The 14,702-nt window shown below is 33.5% G+C and overlaps 3 protein-coding genes across 9 annotated transcripts; 1 reads left to right on the forward strand and 2 right to left on the reverse strand.

Moving 5' to 3' along the window:
• Positions 1-2,239: 2,239 nt before the first annotated feature.
• Positions 2,240-2,923, forward strand: LOC102606428 (NAC domain-containing protein 78-like). The gene has a single exon (XM_006348907.1). It carries the CDS (start codon positions 2,240-2,242, stop codon positions 2,921-2,923), a length of 684 nt encoding a protein of 227 aa, XP_006348969.1.
• Positions 2,924-3,209: 286 nt separating this feature from the next.
• LOC102585154 (protein NUCLEAR FUSION DEFECTIVE 6, chloroplastic/mitochondrial-like) lies at positions 3,210-6,027 on the reverse strand. Of its 4 annotated transcripts, none has more exons than XR_367394.2 (4): positions 5,726-6,025; positions 5,521-5,642; positions 4,206-4,263; positions 3,210-3,516 (listed from the first exon to the last, which is right to left on the reverse strand). XR_367394.2 is itself a non-coding variant. In XM_015309365.1 (3 exons), exons 1-3 carry the CDS (start codon positions 5,863-5,865, stop codon positions 3,497-3,499), a joined length of 282 nt encoding a protein of 93 aa, XP_015164851.1. In that variant the 5' UTR covers positions 5,866-6,026; the 3' UTR covers positions 3,210-3,496. The 4 variants fall into 4 exon arrangements, 2 of the variants coding, with proteins under 2 accessions (XP_015164851.1, XP_006348821.1); XR_367393.2 differs by lacking the exon at positions 3,210-3,516 and adding an exon at positions 3,616-3,914; XM_015309365.1 differs by lacking the exon at positions 4,206-4,263 and having other exon boundaries at positions 5,726-6,026.
• Positions 6,028-6,524: 497 nt separating this feature from the next.
• LOC102585720 (DDB1- and CUL4-associated factor 13) lies at positions 6,525-13,906 on the reverse strand. Of its 4 annotated transcripts, none has more exons than XM_006348762.2 (18): positions 13,742-13,906; positions 13,404-13,477; positions 13,219-13,308; positions 13,029-13,140; positions 12,737-12,764; positions 12,022-12,120; positions 11,848-11,917; positions 11,726-11,760; positions 11,531-11,605; positions 11,354-11,449; positions 10,516-10,579; positions 9,959-10,012; positions 8,981-9,066; positions 8,832-8,892; positions 8,697-8,761; positions 8,453-8,558; positions 7,382-7,470; positions 6,525-7,037 (listed from the first exon to the last, which is right to left on the reverse strand). In XM_006348762.2, the coding sequence occupies exons 2-18, from the start codon at positions 13,467-13,469 to the stop codon at positions 6,875-6,877; spliced, it is 1,359 nt and encodes a 452-aa protein (XP_006348824.1). In that variant the 5' UTR covers positions 13,470-13,477; positions 13,742-13,906; the 3' UTR covers positions 6,525-6,874. The 4 variants fall into 4 exon arrangements, with proteins under 4 accessions (XP_006348824.1, XP_006348822.1, XP_006348823.1 ...); XM_006348760.2 differs by having other exon boundaries at positions 13,404-13,483; XM_006348761.2 differs by having other exon boundaries at positions 13,404-13,508.
• Between the last annotated feature and the right edge of the window lie 796 nt (positions 13,907-14,702).

Genomic DNA, 14,702 nt, shown 5'->3' on the forward strand with positions numbered 1-14,702 from the left:
ATATTCTCATCCCACTGAACCAACTCATGACTTGAAAGCATATTGAGGAGGACAATCCACATAGCTTTGTTTGACAAATGTCCTAAACGGTATACATTACGTTTTTTTTAGTTCCTTTTCCTAGCCAGTGTACTGTAATGTTGAATGTGAATATGCCTTGTTTGCGTTATTCTCTTGAAGAAAGGTAAACAAACTAGAGTCTCACCATACGTTGACGTTAGCTTACACGATGGTGATCATAATGTAGAATGCTTAGAGGGACATCCATAAGATGTCGATCTTGACGATATAGACTTTGTATTATAGAATTTATCAATTAGTAATTCTCTCAAGTTTCATACGTTTCTTGTAATTAGCTAATAATTGATCATGGGAAACTGATGACGTTATAGTATATATCGTACCTTTATTTTCTTTTTGTTTTGTCTATGCAATCAACTTCATATAAATATTTTGACTGTTTCTTGTCTTCCAACATTTATTAAATCAAATTTTACTTTCTTAAACCGTTAACCAAAAATAAAATATAAAGTGTATATATGTTTATTTTACACGACTATCTAAGTTCATCATGACTAAATCCTCCTCGTCAATGACTAGTGTGAATGAAAGCGTAGCTTCATTCATGTTTTATTATTGCAAACTGGTTGATTAACAAGAAGTTAGTGTTACCATATAGCTCAACTTATCATAAGAAACATTAATGAATGTGAAATAAACATCTCATTGCAAGATTCATCAGCAAAAAACTACATATATTCTGTCATTATACACTCCTAACAACCATCATACAATATTTATGATCCAGCAAAATTAGTCAGCAATATTTTATGTTAGTAACAATTTCTAAATTAAAAGCTTCCAAACATAAATGAATCCCCTCTAGGTTATAGCTCTTATGTGTATCAAGAGTGTTCAAGTTTACGTATTTAATCCTTACAATTCAATTTTGATCTATACACGTAATATAATTTTTCGACAAGAATGTTGACTAACCATCCCTGATTCTTCATTCGTTAAGTACTACAATATGAAAGTTGTTCATTCCTTGTGAACAAGAAGCAAAAATACTTGATTGACTTACCAAAGTAGTAAATGAGGGTACTATAAGTCTTGCTAGTACCTATATGCAATGATGTATTACACGATCGATCAAAGGAAAAATAACAGTCAACTACAATGAATCAATGAATATCTTTTTTCGATTAACAGTATCACTTTCATTAATGACCCAAAAATATTTACAATCAATTTCATACGTTATATCCAAAAACATGTATCTCAGATAAATATGAAAACAGTTAGCTACATTGTAATAATACAAAAAATATATGATAATATTAAGATACATGATAGAAGACCATATACATATGACAAGACTTGGATACATGATATAACAAATTGTGTCAAATACATGTGTAAATTTCCAATAATACGTAAATCTTCAATTTTTTCATTAGATATACACACTTAGTGGTATCAAATATGCTATAAAATATTAAAAGTGGCAATATACATAATTGTTTAAAAGTAGAGGTAAAATAGTTTAGCATTTCAATAATTTTCTTGCACTCTGAATAATTATTTACTTTGAATTATGAAAAAATTTCAAAGTTTAATTTTATCAAAGTTTAGTTTAACAGCAAAATTGGAATTTTTTTAAAAGAATCTTAATACATCAGGTGGCATGGCATCAAATTAAGAGGGTTTAAAAAAAAAAAAAAAAAAAGACTTCCGAAACTTCTAAATCAGTGATTAACTTTGTGATAAGGAGTAATTACTAATTCAAAAAACAAAAAAGCTACCAAAGCTTAAACAAGTAATTCAAAAAAAGAAGCTTCCAAAGCTTCTAAATAAGTGATTAACTACTTGATTAGGAGAAATTAGGTAAATAAAAAAAGTATTCCAGCCTTCGAAAGGTAAGATAAAACAAAAAGTTACCAAAAAACGTCATTCCTATTCTCTCAGGGATCGTTCTCTCTGTGTATAAATAATAATCAAATCATATTCCTCTAATTCTCTCATATCACTTCTTTCTTTTTGTATAAATAATTATCAAATCATATTCCCCTTATTCTCTAACAGTTCTCTCTTTTTGTTTTAATAATTATCATATCATATTCCCATTATTCTCTCGGACCAGTTTTCTCTTTTTGTTTAAATAATTATCATTTTTTCTTACTAACTAACTAGCAGTGATTAATATTATTGTTTCTTAAATTCATCAATCACTAAAATAATGGCTCGAGGTAAAGGAAGTCGGTTGGGCTATATTTTTTCACCTAAGAATATAGAAGTCGTGAAGTATTTAGTAGGGTTTACGAGAGATGAACCACTACCCAACCAAAATCAATATATGGAGGTTGTTAATCTTTATGCGGACAACGAACCATGGCAGATTTTTGAAGGCACTAACAGCTACACACGTTACTTTATAACTCCCCAAAAGAAACAAAATCCGAAATGGAAAAGAGTTTCGCGAACTGTGGGGAAGGGTACGTGGAAGCCACAAGGAAAGGGAAAAGAGGTTTTTGACAATAAAGGTAGACTCATGGGGTACGTGAAAAGTTTAAAGTACACCTACAGCAAAAGTGATAACAAGAATGCTAATGGCGAGTGGCTAATGACGGAATACTCTTTGTATGATGGTTATTTGGATGCTAGAGAAATTAAGAATAAGGGTTATGTAATTTGTAAGATAAAGAAGAAGAGAAAACCCAATGATGGTAACAAAAATGGAGTTAGCGATGAGAATATGAATGACATTGAAAAACTTATTGATTCATCTTTGCAATTAGAAAATGACATTAATGTAGAGGAAGACGATGTTGGGGATGAAGTACTTGCTATTTTGGACAAGGAAGACGATGGTGATCCTAATGTAGAATGCTTAGAAGGACATCCATCAGCTAATATTATATAGAAAATATAGACATTGTAATACAGAATTTATCAATTAATATACTCTCAATTTTTCTTACCTTAATTGTAATATAATATATATCGTACCTTTATTTCCTTTTTGTTGTCTATGCAATCAACTTCATACAAATATTTTGACTGTTTCTTGTCTTCCAACATCTATTAAATCAAATTTTACTTTCTTAAACCGTTAACTAAAAAGTAAAATATAAAGTGTATGTAGGTTTATTTTACACGACTAAGTTCATCGCTAAATACTCATGAAAGCATAGCTTCATCACCCTGAGGACAGGTAACCGATCATGTTTCATTATCTCAAGCTGGTTGATTAACAAGAAGTTAGTGTTGCCATAAAAAAGAAACATCAATGAATAGAAAAAGTTACAAACAGAAAGGTAAACCGTCAATAACAAATAAAGAGACAGGCACACAAGTCAGAAGTAAGCAAATGGTAACACTAACTTGCAATCTAGCATTACCAAGTTCAAAAATAAAGGAGCAGCTCATTATAACCCTCTTTACTTAGCGCACCAGTGTGAGAAAGTACATTATTGCTCCAGCTCTCCAAAAATCATCACACGTCTTCATTTTGGGCTGATCGAATAAAGATAAAATCGTAAGCACCAATTCTACCAGGTGTGTCTAGAAAGACATCCTGACACTACTTTAGTGACCAAACAAAGAAGAACATGATTCTGCTTGTCCATATTATTAAATCTAATGACAACTTTTGCAAGAGACGTACATGAAAATGCGCCAGAGATGCACAAAGAAAATGAAATAAACATCTCATTGCAAGATTCATCAGCAAAATCTACAGATATCCTGTCATTATACACCCCTAACAACCAGCATACATTATTTCTGATCCAGCAAAAGTAGTCAACAAAATTTTATGCAAAGTAACAATTTTTAAATTGAAAGCTTCCAAACATAAATGAATCCAATTCAGTCCTCTAAGCTTCTCCTTCTTCATCTAGTCTTGTCAACGCCTACAACAGGAAGAATGAAGCATCCAACACTTAATCAAAGTGACAAATAGGAACCGGAAAGTACGTGATGGGGAACACTAAAAATGAAGAGAATGCAAGAGACTATTGACAATTACTCTGCCTTTGACATAACTAAACTATGGAATGAAATTGTTTCAAGGGTATTTCAAAGGAGGCTCCATATATCATGCTCAGTAGGAAAATATTTATTCAAAACTATAAATTAGAAGGTCCATGTTAAACTTCGGATATGTCCAAGACACACTAAAGAGAAATACTTGATTGACTTACCAAAGTAGTAAATGAGGAAAGGACATCAAATGAGGGTCCTATAGGTCTTGCTAGATACCTATATCAAAAACGAAAACTCGTCGGTCAGAGAAATATAAAAGATGGATACACAGAAACCACAAAATCTTGCCAAATGGTTATGGTTTATAGGAAAAGAAAGGAAAAGGGAGCTAGACATCAATAGGAGAAAGTATTTGCAATGATGTATTACGCGATAGGTCACTCAACTTATATTGGCTTATTCGTTCAGGTGGAAAAGAATGATTTCAAGTCTAGTTGAAATCGAATCATCGGCAAGATTGAAGGTTGTTGTCAGCAGAGGTGCTAGTCACCTAGTTAATAGTTTCAAGCACCTTGAAATCATGGAAAATTCAGCCAGTACAGGACGTTTCAATGAAGAAGAGAGCTACAACTCCTCTTAGACTAAAAACAGTTATATGAACATCTTCAGCTAATTACTAGATTGATACTCACAGGCGAGTTACAGCTTATATATTCTAATACACCTGCTTCCAAATTAACACCACTCACTCCCCCAGCAATGACAAAATTAAAAGAGCAAATAGAGAGAACTAAAGATAAAAAGCGTGAACCCCAGAAGTACAGATAAATTTGATCCTTTCAGAACCACTTGTTGTAAAAATTGATCACATGCAATCACAGCAAAGCTGACAACATCTTTGTTCCCCGTGAGAGGGGAAAAGATGCCATTTCGAATTTCTACATACATTTTATGTCCTTAGTGACTCTTGATATGTAAGTCTCGCAAAGCATGGCAGATCTAAACCCAAATAAAGAGAACTGTGGTAAGACAACTAACATAATAATAGTTGGCCTCCAGGGATTTGGTTTTAAGTAAAAGAAAATCACATGATGCGCACACATCAATGATACAGACAAAAGGATGGTTTTTAAGTGAAAAGTACAGGAACAGGGGCCATTGCCCATAGTGTTTCAATAGTGTCCTCAGAAATTTCTCGATTATCAAAGAAAAAATAACAGTCTGACTACAATGAATCACTGAATATTGATTCTACAAATCGAGCGGAACAAAACAATAGATCCATAAAACAGACTTTGGAATTAAACAATAGTTAATACTTAATTGATTGATTACTCCAATCTGCATCAGATAATAACTACTTTTGCACAATTCTCAAACATTTGCATGAACATACTAATGAGGCAGAATACATTTTATAGCTGACTCGCTTAACAATAAAATTATCAGTTCTGATTAATTAACTAAATACCAACAGAAATCAAACTAATCAATAACATAGCGCAATGAGAGAATAACAGAGTGAAAAATTACCTTCTGAGAGCCAACTGTAACTACGGAGAGAGTCAGTAAGCATAGAAGTCATCAAAGCCGAAGCAGTGACGGTGTGGTATGGTTGCAGCGACTCCAAACAAGCGCTCATTTCAGAAGGACACCTTTTTGAATTGCAAAAATTGTTCTATCACATATTATGAAACTGAATATTCTAGAAACTACTAGTAAAAAAAAAAAAGAGTACCTGAAGATGCGATGAGAAAGAGGACTTTTAGAAGGCGTGCGCAAGGGAGATCGAGCTGCTTTAGCCTCCGATGCAATCCTTGATGCGGCATTGCGCAGGGACGATGACCGGAAAATGGATCTAGCGGCGGCGATGGCCATGGGAAAAGAGAATCGTTCAGGATGTATGCTAATGGAAAAAAGATTTACTGTTGAAATGAAATTACAGGGTTTTGGGCTAAACCCTAGGGGAATGCTTGGCTTGGCTGCCCCTTCGAGTCGGCTTACTTTGGAGGAGTGCAAAAATAGCCAATTTCAGGATCCTATGTAAGGTATAGCCAAAGTTTATAAATTCTTATATTCTTATACAGAGAGGTATTTCGCCTGGCAAAAAATTCACTTTTTCACTCTAAATTACTCATAAAAAATGTAAAAAAACAATCTCAATTTTATTAATCAATTTTCAAATATCATTTCACTTTGAAAATAAAAATTAATTTTCAAATTTCATAATAAAAGATAGTTAAACACCCACTTATTTAACCGTGTTATCAATTTAGAATCACGAGTTAGGAGTTCTTAAAAATTCTGTTATGTCTAATGATACAAGGCTCACTAAAGCCCCCGATTCGAACAATTTGAAAGTAAGCAAATTTTAGGTATTTTTATTTAACTTGACCATCTCAAAATTTTTAATATCTCTGAAGTTTGAACTACCAAATCTAACTTCGAGATTATCATCCAAGTATGATTTACAAACCATATAATGAAAGCGAAAATGAACAAACTTTTCAGCTGTTTAGCAAGCGTTTCCAAATAACTTATTCACAATTTAGCTCACCAATCTAGTTGGCAAATGCATTCATGTAAAGTTTAACCAGAGTCTGTTAACATGTTTTTCTTAATGATAGAATCTGCATTTTTTTTTTATCACTATTTGAAAGAGCAGGGCAAAATTTTTAGCAGTAAGCAGCAACATAATTTTAACATAAGTAACCACCACTATATCTCGATAACGACATGAAATGATGGAACTTCAATTCTTCCCTCTGATAAAATAAAATTACTATCTTATAGGCCTGCTAACAACTGTGAAAATAGGTAATAACTTTCTAAACGGTTCAAATTGGCCTGGCTAACATGCATCAGCAGATCAAGACAGCCACACTTTTCATTCAACTTCTCGGACAATTCTTTTTGTTCGCAGTTGCTTATTCTTAATGCTTCCAGGGGCACTGTGAGCTTTCCTCCTCTCCTCTTTCCGCCTCGCAGATTCTGTCATCTCGCGTATTTGTCTACTTGCCTTGTAGATTGGTTTTGGCAAGTGTCTGTGTCTGTAAAATCACAATAAGGGAGAGTGAAGATTAATCTCTTTTGGGCTCACTGGGAATCTTTTGAGATATTCAACAGGAATGCAAAGTAACAAATATATGCACACAGAATTAACAATGGTAATCATCATCTTCTGAACTTCTCACTTTAGCTTTAAGTCCTTAACCATGCAGAGGTTTTGTTCAGGCTTGAGTTAGCATAATATAGGTCACATTGGAACAAACTTTTTGCACTGGATGGACATGACATGATCTTACAGGCCAGTTAACGAAGATGGTCAACTACGATTTGGTACCAATGGCCTAAGGACCTAAGACAAGAATCTTAGACATAGATGAACTGTTACCTGTCAATGCGCCTGACTTCAGGAAGATGCTTGTAACGATTCTTGACAGCCTCCAAATATTCATGTCTTTTCCGCTCTCTTGGCAAAACCTGCAAGAACATAATTTTCAGATTTAAAATTCAGATGGATGTGAAGAAAAACAGAAACAGAATTACAGAACAATCAAGGAAGCTAACATTAAATAGCTTTCTTTCCCATTTTCTTCCAAAACAACAGTACAACATTTGCCCTCCAGAAAAAGTTAGGAACAGATTATTTTGTTCATTATTGAAGGCAATAGTATTGTGATGCACATAAAGAAGCTTCAAAGTGAAGAAGGTGGAGACAATTGTTAGTTGTTCTAAATATCGTCGCAAACCAAACATTCAAGAAATTTTTTTGGGATGATCAGAAAACAATACCTAAAGAACTCAATATAAGGCAACACAACATATCAAAAAGTCATTCTTGCAAGAAAAGATTTAAGACAATCGTATTTTTTTTGTTCTTTTGCACAACAGTTCCTGCACAATCAAATGTTAATCATTTCATAAGTTATATCTTTCTCCCCGTTCCTTTCCAAACATTTTGTTTATCTGACAGGGATTTACCTACCTTCACGTTTGGCTGTTCTAAGAATTTCCTTTTCATCTATGCACTAACAACTCTCTCTCTTTCCCTTCTTTTCCTTTTTAATACTCATCACACTCTTTAACTTGTGTAACTATTTCAATGAAAAACTAGAAAGTTTTTTCAAGTTTGGAATCTCATGTCTAAGAGTTCTACTGAAGAAATGTAAATCTTTCCTTTGTTTCCAATAACTAAAACCCGAAATCTCACCATGCTAAGCATCCCAAGAAACTAAAATGGATGGGGTATAAAAACTTACAACCTCTTGATCATCATCTTTTTATAATCTTAACGACGTGTTGAAACCAAATTCACAATTAAAGAGGAACAAGGGATAGATATGTTAAGGAAAATCAGAAAGATTCAAACCCATAATGCATCTAAAAAAAGAAAGGAAACATGAATACAAGTTCCCAGTAAATAGGATATAAACCAAAAGAATCAAGTAGTGTAGGTACATACAACTCCCATTTGCTCAGATGCTTTTGCTTTCCATAGACGTAGGTTGGTATCATCACTTCCTGAGATAATATAACTTGCATCGCAACTGAACTTGACACAGAATACCCTGAGTTGATGACAGATGTCAGGAAAACACATTCACTTGATAGTGCAAGTACTATAAGCAGCCAAGACTGTAAATTATTGTTGGGGATAACTAAAATAAACAGAAAAGATGTGTCTTCATCAAGATATGGAGTGAAACCTCTGCATCCTCTTAGCGTGATAAATTTCCCTGCTGTGGCCACCATTATATTTGAAAATTCTCACCTACAAAGGATGGTAATTCAGTCAAAGTGCTGAGACACTAGGTGAACAAATAAACTTGACAGGAACTTACAGATCTATCATAAGATCCAGTAACAAATTCTCGACCGGTTGGTGAATAATCTATATCCATCCTGCAAATAAACCCCTAATATTAGCAACAAACTCTGCTTGTCGAATACAACACATGAACTGCAGTAAATGAAAGAGTTGATGCCTTACACTGAAGAGGTATGATCTATATGCACACATTTGGCTTCATTTAACTTTCTAACATCATAACTGTAGCATCTGCCATCATCATTAGCCTATACCAACGAGACATGTGAGGAGTAATAGCAAAGAAAGCACCTAACATATAAATTCATGCTGGAAAGTGAAAACAACCACTAACGATTAAAAAAATCAACACCATGTGACACTCTAGCATAGCAACATTTTACACAAGGGCAGTGAGTCCATGATAGAGCTACACTACTCTACTTGAGCTTCACAAACTTCTAGCAATAATGTTGGGGTGGTGTTAGAAGCATAACTAGGCAAGTCTCACTAAGAAAAGACCTTCCAAGGAACCAGTCACCTTTTGGTCCTATCTAAGTTTGCAAGTTTCCATCCATATTTAAGATGATTAAATTCTACATTCAAATTATAACAATCAAAACTGTTTTAGCAATCGGAAAAGGACTGTAAGCAGGCTACTATTATCCACCTTACTCCATGTTAAAGTTTAAACCATCATCAAAATTTGGATATATACATTTCAATTTAAGATTTATTCTTCAAGTTCTCACAGAATTCACTAGAGACGTAGAAGGACTCTCTAATTTCTTTTAGTTACCTTTGACCAAAATTTCTGAATATTATAAAGGTATAGGTTACAGATTTTGGACAAAGAAAAATCAGGATAAAATTTTTTCACAAAAGGAGCCTAATCCCCCCACCCACCCATGAATCAGATCTCATAGTACCTTACCCAAAAACAGAACAAAAAATCAAAATCACATTTAAGTGGGATGTGACCTGCCACCTATAATCTACATTCAGGTTACAGGTAACAACATAATATCATAACAAAACCATTTCTTGGTAGCAGGAATCAGGAAGGGTGATAAAGGAACTGAAAGCAAAAATATCATGACTAGAATTATGAGAGAACACAAGATACAGGAAAGGAGAACAAAGTTCTCATGTTGCACTCACGGCAGTAAAATTCATTGGCTCCATCGGATTCCATGCTATAGAATTAGTTTTTGTCTGCAAAAAGAGATATTAACTCAGAAATGAACTTTTTTGAAAGAATACAAAGCAGATAAATATCAAAAGTTGTTATCAAAGATACTAAGGCTTCCCTCTTCCCATCCCTAATATAGGAGATTTTTTAGCTTTTCTCTATAAAAGATGTTGTCAGTACAATTGTCCTAAAATGAGAAAAACAAGAAAAATGGCAAGGTCACCAGCACTTGCAGTGATAAGGGACGAGGTAAGTGCAAACTTGTTAGTTTGCTTATTGATTTGTAACATGGGCTTCTTTGTAACATCAGCTGAATTACTCAAGAGAGGTCCCAGCGGTTCTTTTAACATGACCACTGAACCTAAGAACAAGTCAATCACTCAAAAGATGTTCAAAGCCTAAAAGAAATGGAAGGCCACAAAACTCACACATTATAAAAATAAGTAGCTTATGGGCCAGCATTTAACCAAAACAAGACCATGCAACCATTAGCAGTAATTTTCACAGAGACAATCGTGCTGCTTACCGCCATAATAACCTTTCTAGCTGGTGTAGAAAGCCGTAAATCATAGATGCTTATGCTTCGATCACTGCAAGAAAGATCAAATACCACATATCAGTAGCTGCAGGGTAAAAATCGGATTACACTTGGGAATTTGCAAGCATCAATTCTAATGTAGTAACTGAGCCGCTACTGAATTACAATAACATGCATGGCATCTGCTATTCTAAAAGACCATTCACGAGTACTATCAAAAGAGCAAAAAGCACGAACTAATCAAGTGTTTGAAGCAAAATTATTCTTCAAAACAACTTTACAGGTGCAATATTTTATTGATTTTTCCATAAAAATTGGGAAGATTTCGTGTATTTTCACTAATTAATATTTTTAAGTTTGATTTGACACTCAAAGAAGCCGCAACTGCTGCGTAAATGTTTGTCCAAGACATTAGCAACCCAGATGCACATAATAGTGAATTTTCAAAAGGCTAAGAGATATTTAACTTGACAAAGGTTATATACAAATGAGGGTATATTTAAACATGTATACTACATGATTGGAAAATGCAGATACCCACGCAAGTATCAGAAGAAAAAGAAAAGATCACAGAAACCAGCTAAGCCTTAATCGTCTTAAAGAAAAGGAGCATCACATATGAAAATATGAACTAACAACGACGGATTGATTTTTTTGATAAGGAGCAACTATGAATTGATTACCTTGAGTAAAAAGTAATTTGCACTAACTTAAAACAAAAGAGTCAGTTATGCATCTGGACAGGAAACTTATAAGAAGGCCTTCAATCCTTCTCCAAAAAAAAAATAAGGAAAAAGAAGGCTCTAGAGTCTTAAGGAATGAAAACCTTGCTGATGTAGCCAAAAGATTAGGTTCCCCTGGATTAAACCGAACAGATGTAACTGTGTCTTTCCCCCATTCAAAACTATTAACCGGCTGAGACCTGGTTCACAAGATGATTAAAATGTGTTAAAAACTGCACATACCTGGCAGCAAAAAAGATACAGCAAATGGGTGACCAAACCTGTTATGGTTCCAAATGTCAACTTGAGCACCAGCTGTGGCAAAAAGATCACCATCCCATTGGTGGTCAACACCCCTGAGAAATGGACAACATCAATTGCAGTTTGAAGTTATGAAGCTAGAGAAAAACAAATAAAGTTATTATGATATCCTTAAGTTGATCATCTTGCAAGCACAATGATGCCAAATAACATACCAGAATGCATTCTTCCAAACATGAACAGCCAATGGCTGAGAATAAAAGAATTCAGTTTGTTAGACAATCTGGCACACCAGGTTCATGCATGGAAAAGAACAGAAAGCTTGAAATGCATTTACCTGGGATGAGTTATCAGATACATCATCAGACTCAATTAGAGTAGCAACAGGAACTTTCCAGAGCCTAACACTATAGCAAAGTAGCCAAAAGCACAGTGGGTCAGATATAGTACAGGAATATTTTTCAATATTAATTGTGTATCCATGCATGCAATAGTTCCCTTGAAGCCTTACGTGCAATCAGTTCCACATGATACAAGAATACGGCCATCCGTGGACACTGTCAAACCACGTACTGCACCTTGGTGACCAGGAAACTGACGTACTGTCCGCCTATGGTTTTGCACAAAAGAAAAATTGGGCACACATTCATTATAAGGTACATGACTGAGATAAAAAAAAATCAAAAGAACACACACGAGCTGTTCAACAAGTAATGGGAATTGAAAAAACATAGCCTTTTAAAAATGACTAACATGCTTCTATTTGCTGGTTACAGATGAAAAACTGCATACAAGTTCAAGTATTGATCTAATGCCAAACGAGAGAGTTTTCACATTTCAACCCCTTATACAACTAGAATGAAACATCTAAAAGAAGTCCAATACGTGACAAAATTGGAGATAAAGATGTCCCATACAGCTTGTGTCATATGCAAGCAGTAACATGGAAATAAAAATCCCTAGTGCACTGTGAATTAGTAGAAGTACTCCAAAATAATTAACCTCAGGTCTCAAGATCAGAATTTCAAGTATATCACATGCATACTTAATGGTAATGTAATTAAAACATATTTTTTGAGTTCCAAATGCTTTTTAACTGAAAACGATGCTATTGGTCTAAGAGATTCTTACCCTAGAAAACTGCATAAAAGGTTATACAAGATCACACTTATCATAATAAAATGCCAAACCAAGTAATAACTAAAACAATTGCATTGCATATCTACCTGGTAGCTAAATCCCATAGGCGAACATCTGCAAGAATACAAAAGATTTTCAGAAGTCCAGAGTAATTAATAGATATAATTTTAATATTCTCAGCCAGCAAAACCTGGATGCATTACTTGTCAAGGTTAAAGTTTTAATTATTATTTTTTGAGACAGAGAATCTTTAATTTGTAATATCTTTTATACTTTAAATGTTGAATATTTTTTTAACTAAATGTACCATCAAAATGTAACAATATTTGAAGCTAGGTAAAAAGCCTATAAACAAAATAGACTTCGAAAAAAACGTACCACCGTCCATGGAGCCAGAAAATATTCCTTTCAAGTGATTAGGATTCTTTGCCATGCAAGAGACAGCATCAATGTGCCCATCCATTGCTCCAACGAATGGCCTTGCAAATATCTTTACAAAAAAAAAACTTAAATTGACAAACTCAAACAAAATAAAACAATATAAATTAAATAACGAAACAGGAATAACCTTGTCTAGTTTTACTGCATTCAGAGCACGAACATATTCCACTGCCTTCTCTTGATGTCGAAGACTGGGATCGAAGTTCCGAAAAACTCTCTAATCAAGCATAGATCATTATGCGAGTTAATATTTTCAAAACAAGGACATAGTGTGAAAGCACATTTCCCCAACACAAGTAAGAGTGGCCAAACCTGAAGGTCCTGACTGCGTTCACGAGTAAAATCATCCGTAGACCGAGATATAACTTTCAACCTCATATTGATATCTTCAATTTCAGAGTAAGCAGAATTGATTAACTAGTATACTAACCATAAACACAATAATCAACCTCAATTTAAATAAACTGATTTCATTACGCAGTTAGATTAATTGATATCTAATACGTAAAATTGAATAAATTTAAAACTGAAACAGATTATTTTGATAATTCAAACGAATTTGGTGAATTCCTTGAACAAAAAAATCAAGCAACAACACCGCAATACTTAATAAAATGGTTAAATAAATGGCATTTAGCGTCGGAGCTTACCGGTGATGATGGATGAAAGTGTAAGAAACTAGCGCCGGCGGGAGAGTGGTGGTTCTTCAACAGACTTAGACGAAGAAGAACTCCGGCAAGGGAAATTTGAAGCAAGGTGTAACTTCGGCAAGCCGTTGAGGGTTTAGGGTTGAGATGACCTTTTCTATAAGTGAATTTTTTTCCTTTTTAACAATCCTTTTAAATATTATTTCTCTATATTATTAATCCTAATACTAATAACATCTAGAAAAGAATTACAATTTCCTAACATATATTATTCCTAAACTATGTATATTATGACTTATTATTTGAGTTACTCTCGGTTTTTTATTTCTATCTATGAATATAAAAAAAACTATGAAGTAGTATTCATTTGTTAAAAAATTATATGGGTCAATAATATTAACGAAGGAATTTGACAAATAATTTGTGAATAATCCTTTTAAAACTTTTTTTCTTTTTCGGCAATTTCTTAATCCTAATATTCTACCTAGCATATTTAAGACTACAAAATTAAATGATATTTTTAGTATATTCATAAATATTTAATTTAAGATGACAAAATTCAAAAAAAAAAGATATTTACTTTCTTAAAATTCATGTCCAATCAATTAAACAATCAAATTGGAAGGAAAGAAAAACTTTTCTTTTTCAAAATTGAGATATTTGATCAAACTTTTAGGAGAAGCAAAAGTTATTTTTGAAAAAATACACTTAAAAAACACTTACAATAATTGTTGCTGAAAAATGCTCTTCAAATTTGATTACCCCCAATGCTTCCCACCGTTTTTGTTTTTGTTTTGAAAAAACATTTTCAAGATTAGTTGTTTAAACGATCTAAAATGATCAAACAATTTCATACATCAAAAGTAAACAAAATGCATGATGTGATCCCTCATTAGAACTCAAATGTTTTACTAATCTCTGCTTTATAACTGGTGCATTATTAATCTCTACATTATCAATTCAT

Source organism: Solanum tuberosum, unplaced genomic scaffold (assembly GCF_000226075.1).
Source record: "Solanum tuberosum cultivar DM 1-3 516 R44 unplaced genomic scaffold, SolTub_3.0 scf00102, whole genome shotgun sequence".
Taxonomy (NCBI): Eukaryota; Viridiplantae; Streptophyta; class Magnoliopsida; order Solanales; family Solanaceae; genus Solanum; species Solanum tuberosum.

Bases quoted from the DNA above. Each gene is read 5' to 3' on its own strand.
- LOC102585154 (XM_015309365.1), bottom strand. From the start codon at position 5,865: ATGGCCATCGCCGCCGCTAGATCCATTTTCCGGTCATCGTCCCTGCGC. The intron at 5,643-5,725 runs GTACTCTTTTTT...CAATTCAAAAAG, and splicing joins CTTTCTCATCGCATCTTCAG to GTGTCCTTCTGAAATGAGCG. The intron at 3,517-5,520 runs GTAATTTTTCAC...TTATTCGATCAG, and splicing joins TTACAGTTGGCTCTCAGAAG to CCCAAAATGAAGACGTGTGA.
- LOC102606428 (XM_006348907.1), top strand. From the start codon at position 2,240: ATGGCTCGAGGTAAAGGAAGTCGGTTGGGCTATATTTTTTCACCTAAG.
- LOC102585720 (XM_006348762.2), bottom strand. From the start codon at position 13,469: ATGAGGTTGAAAGTTATATCTCGGTCTACGGATGATTTTACTCGTGAA. The intron at 13,309-13,403 runs GTTTGGCCACTC...ATGCTTGATTAG, and splicing joins AACGCAGTCAGGACCTTCAG to AGAGTTTTTCGGAACTTCGA. The intron at 12,765-13,028 runs GTACGTTTTTTT...GTATTCTTGCAG, and splicing joins TTCTGGCTCCATGGACGGTG to ATGTTCGCCTATGGGATTTA.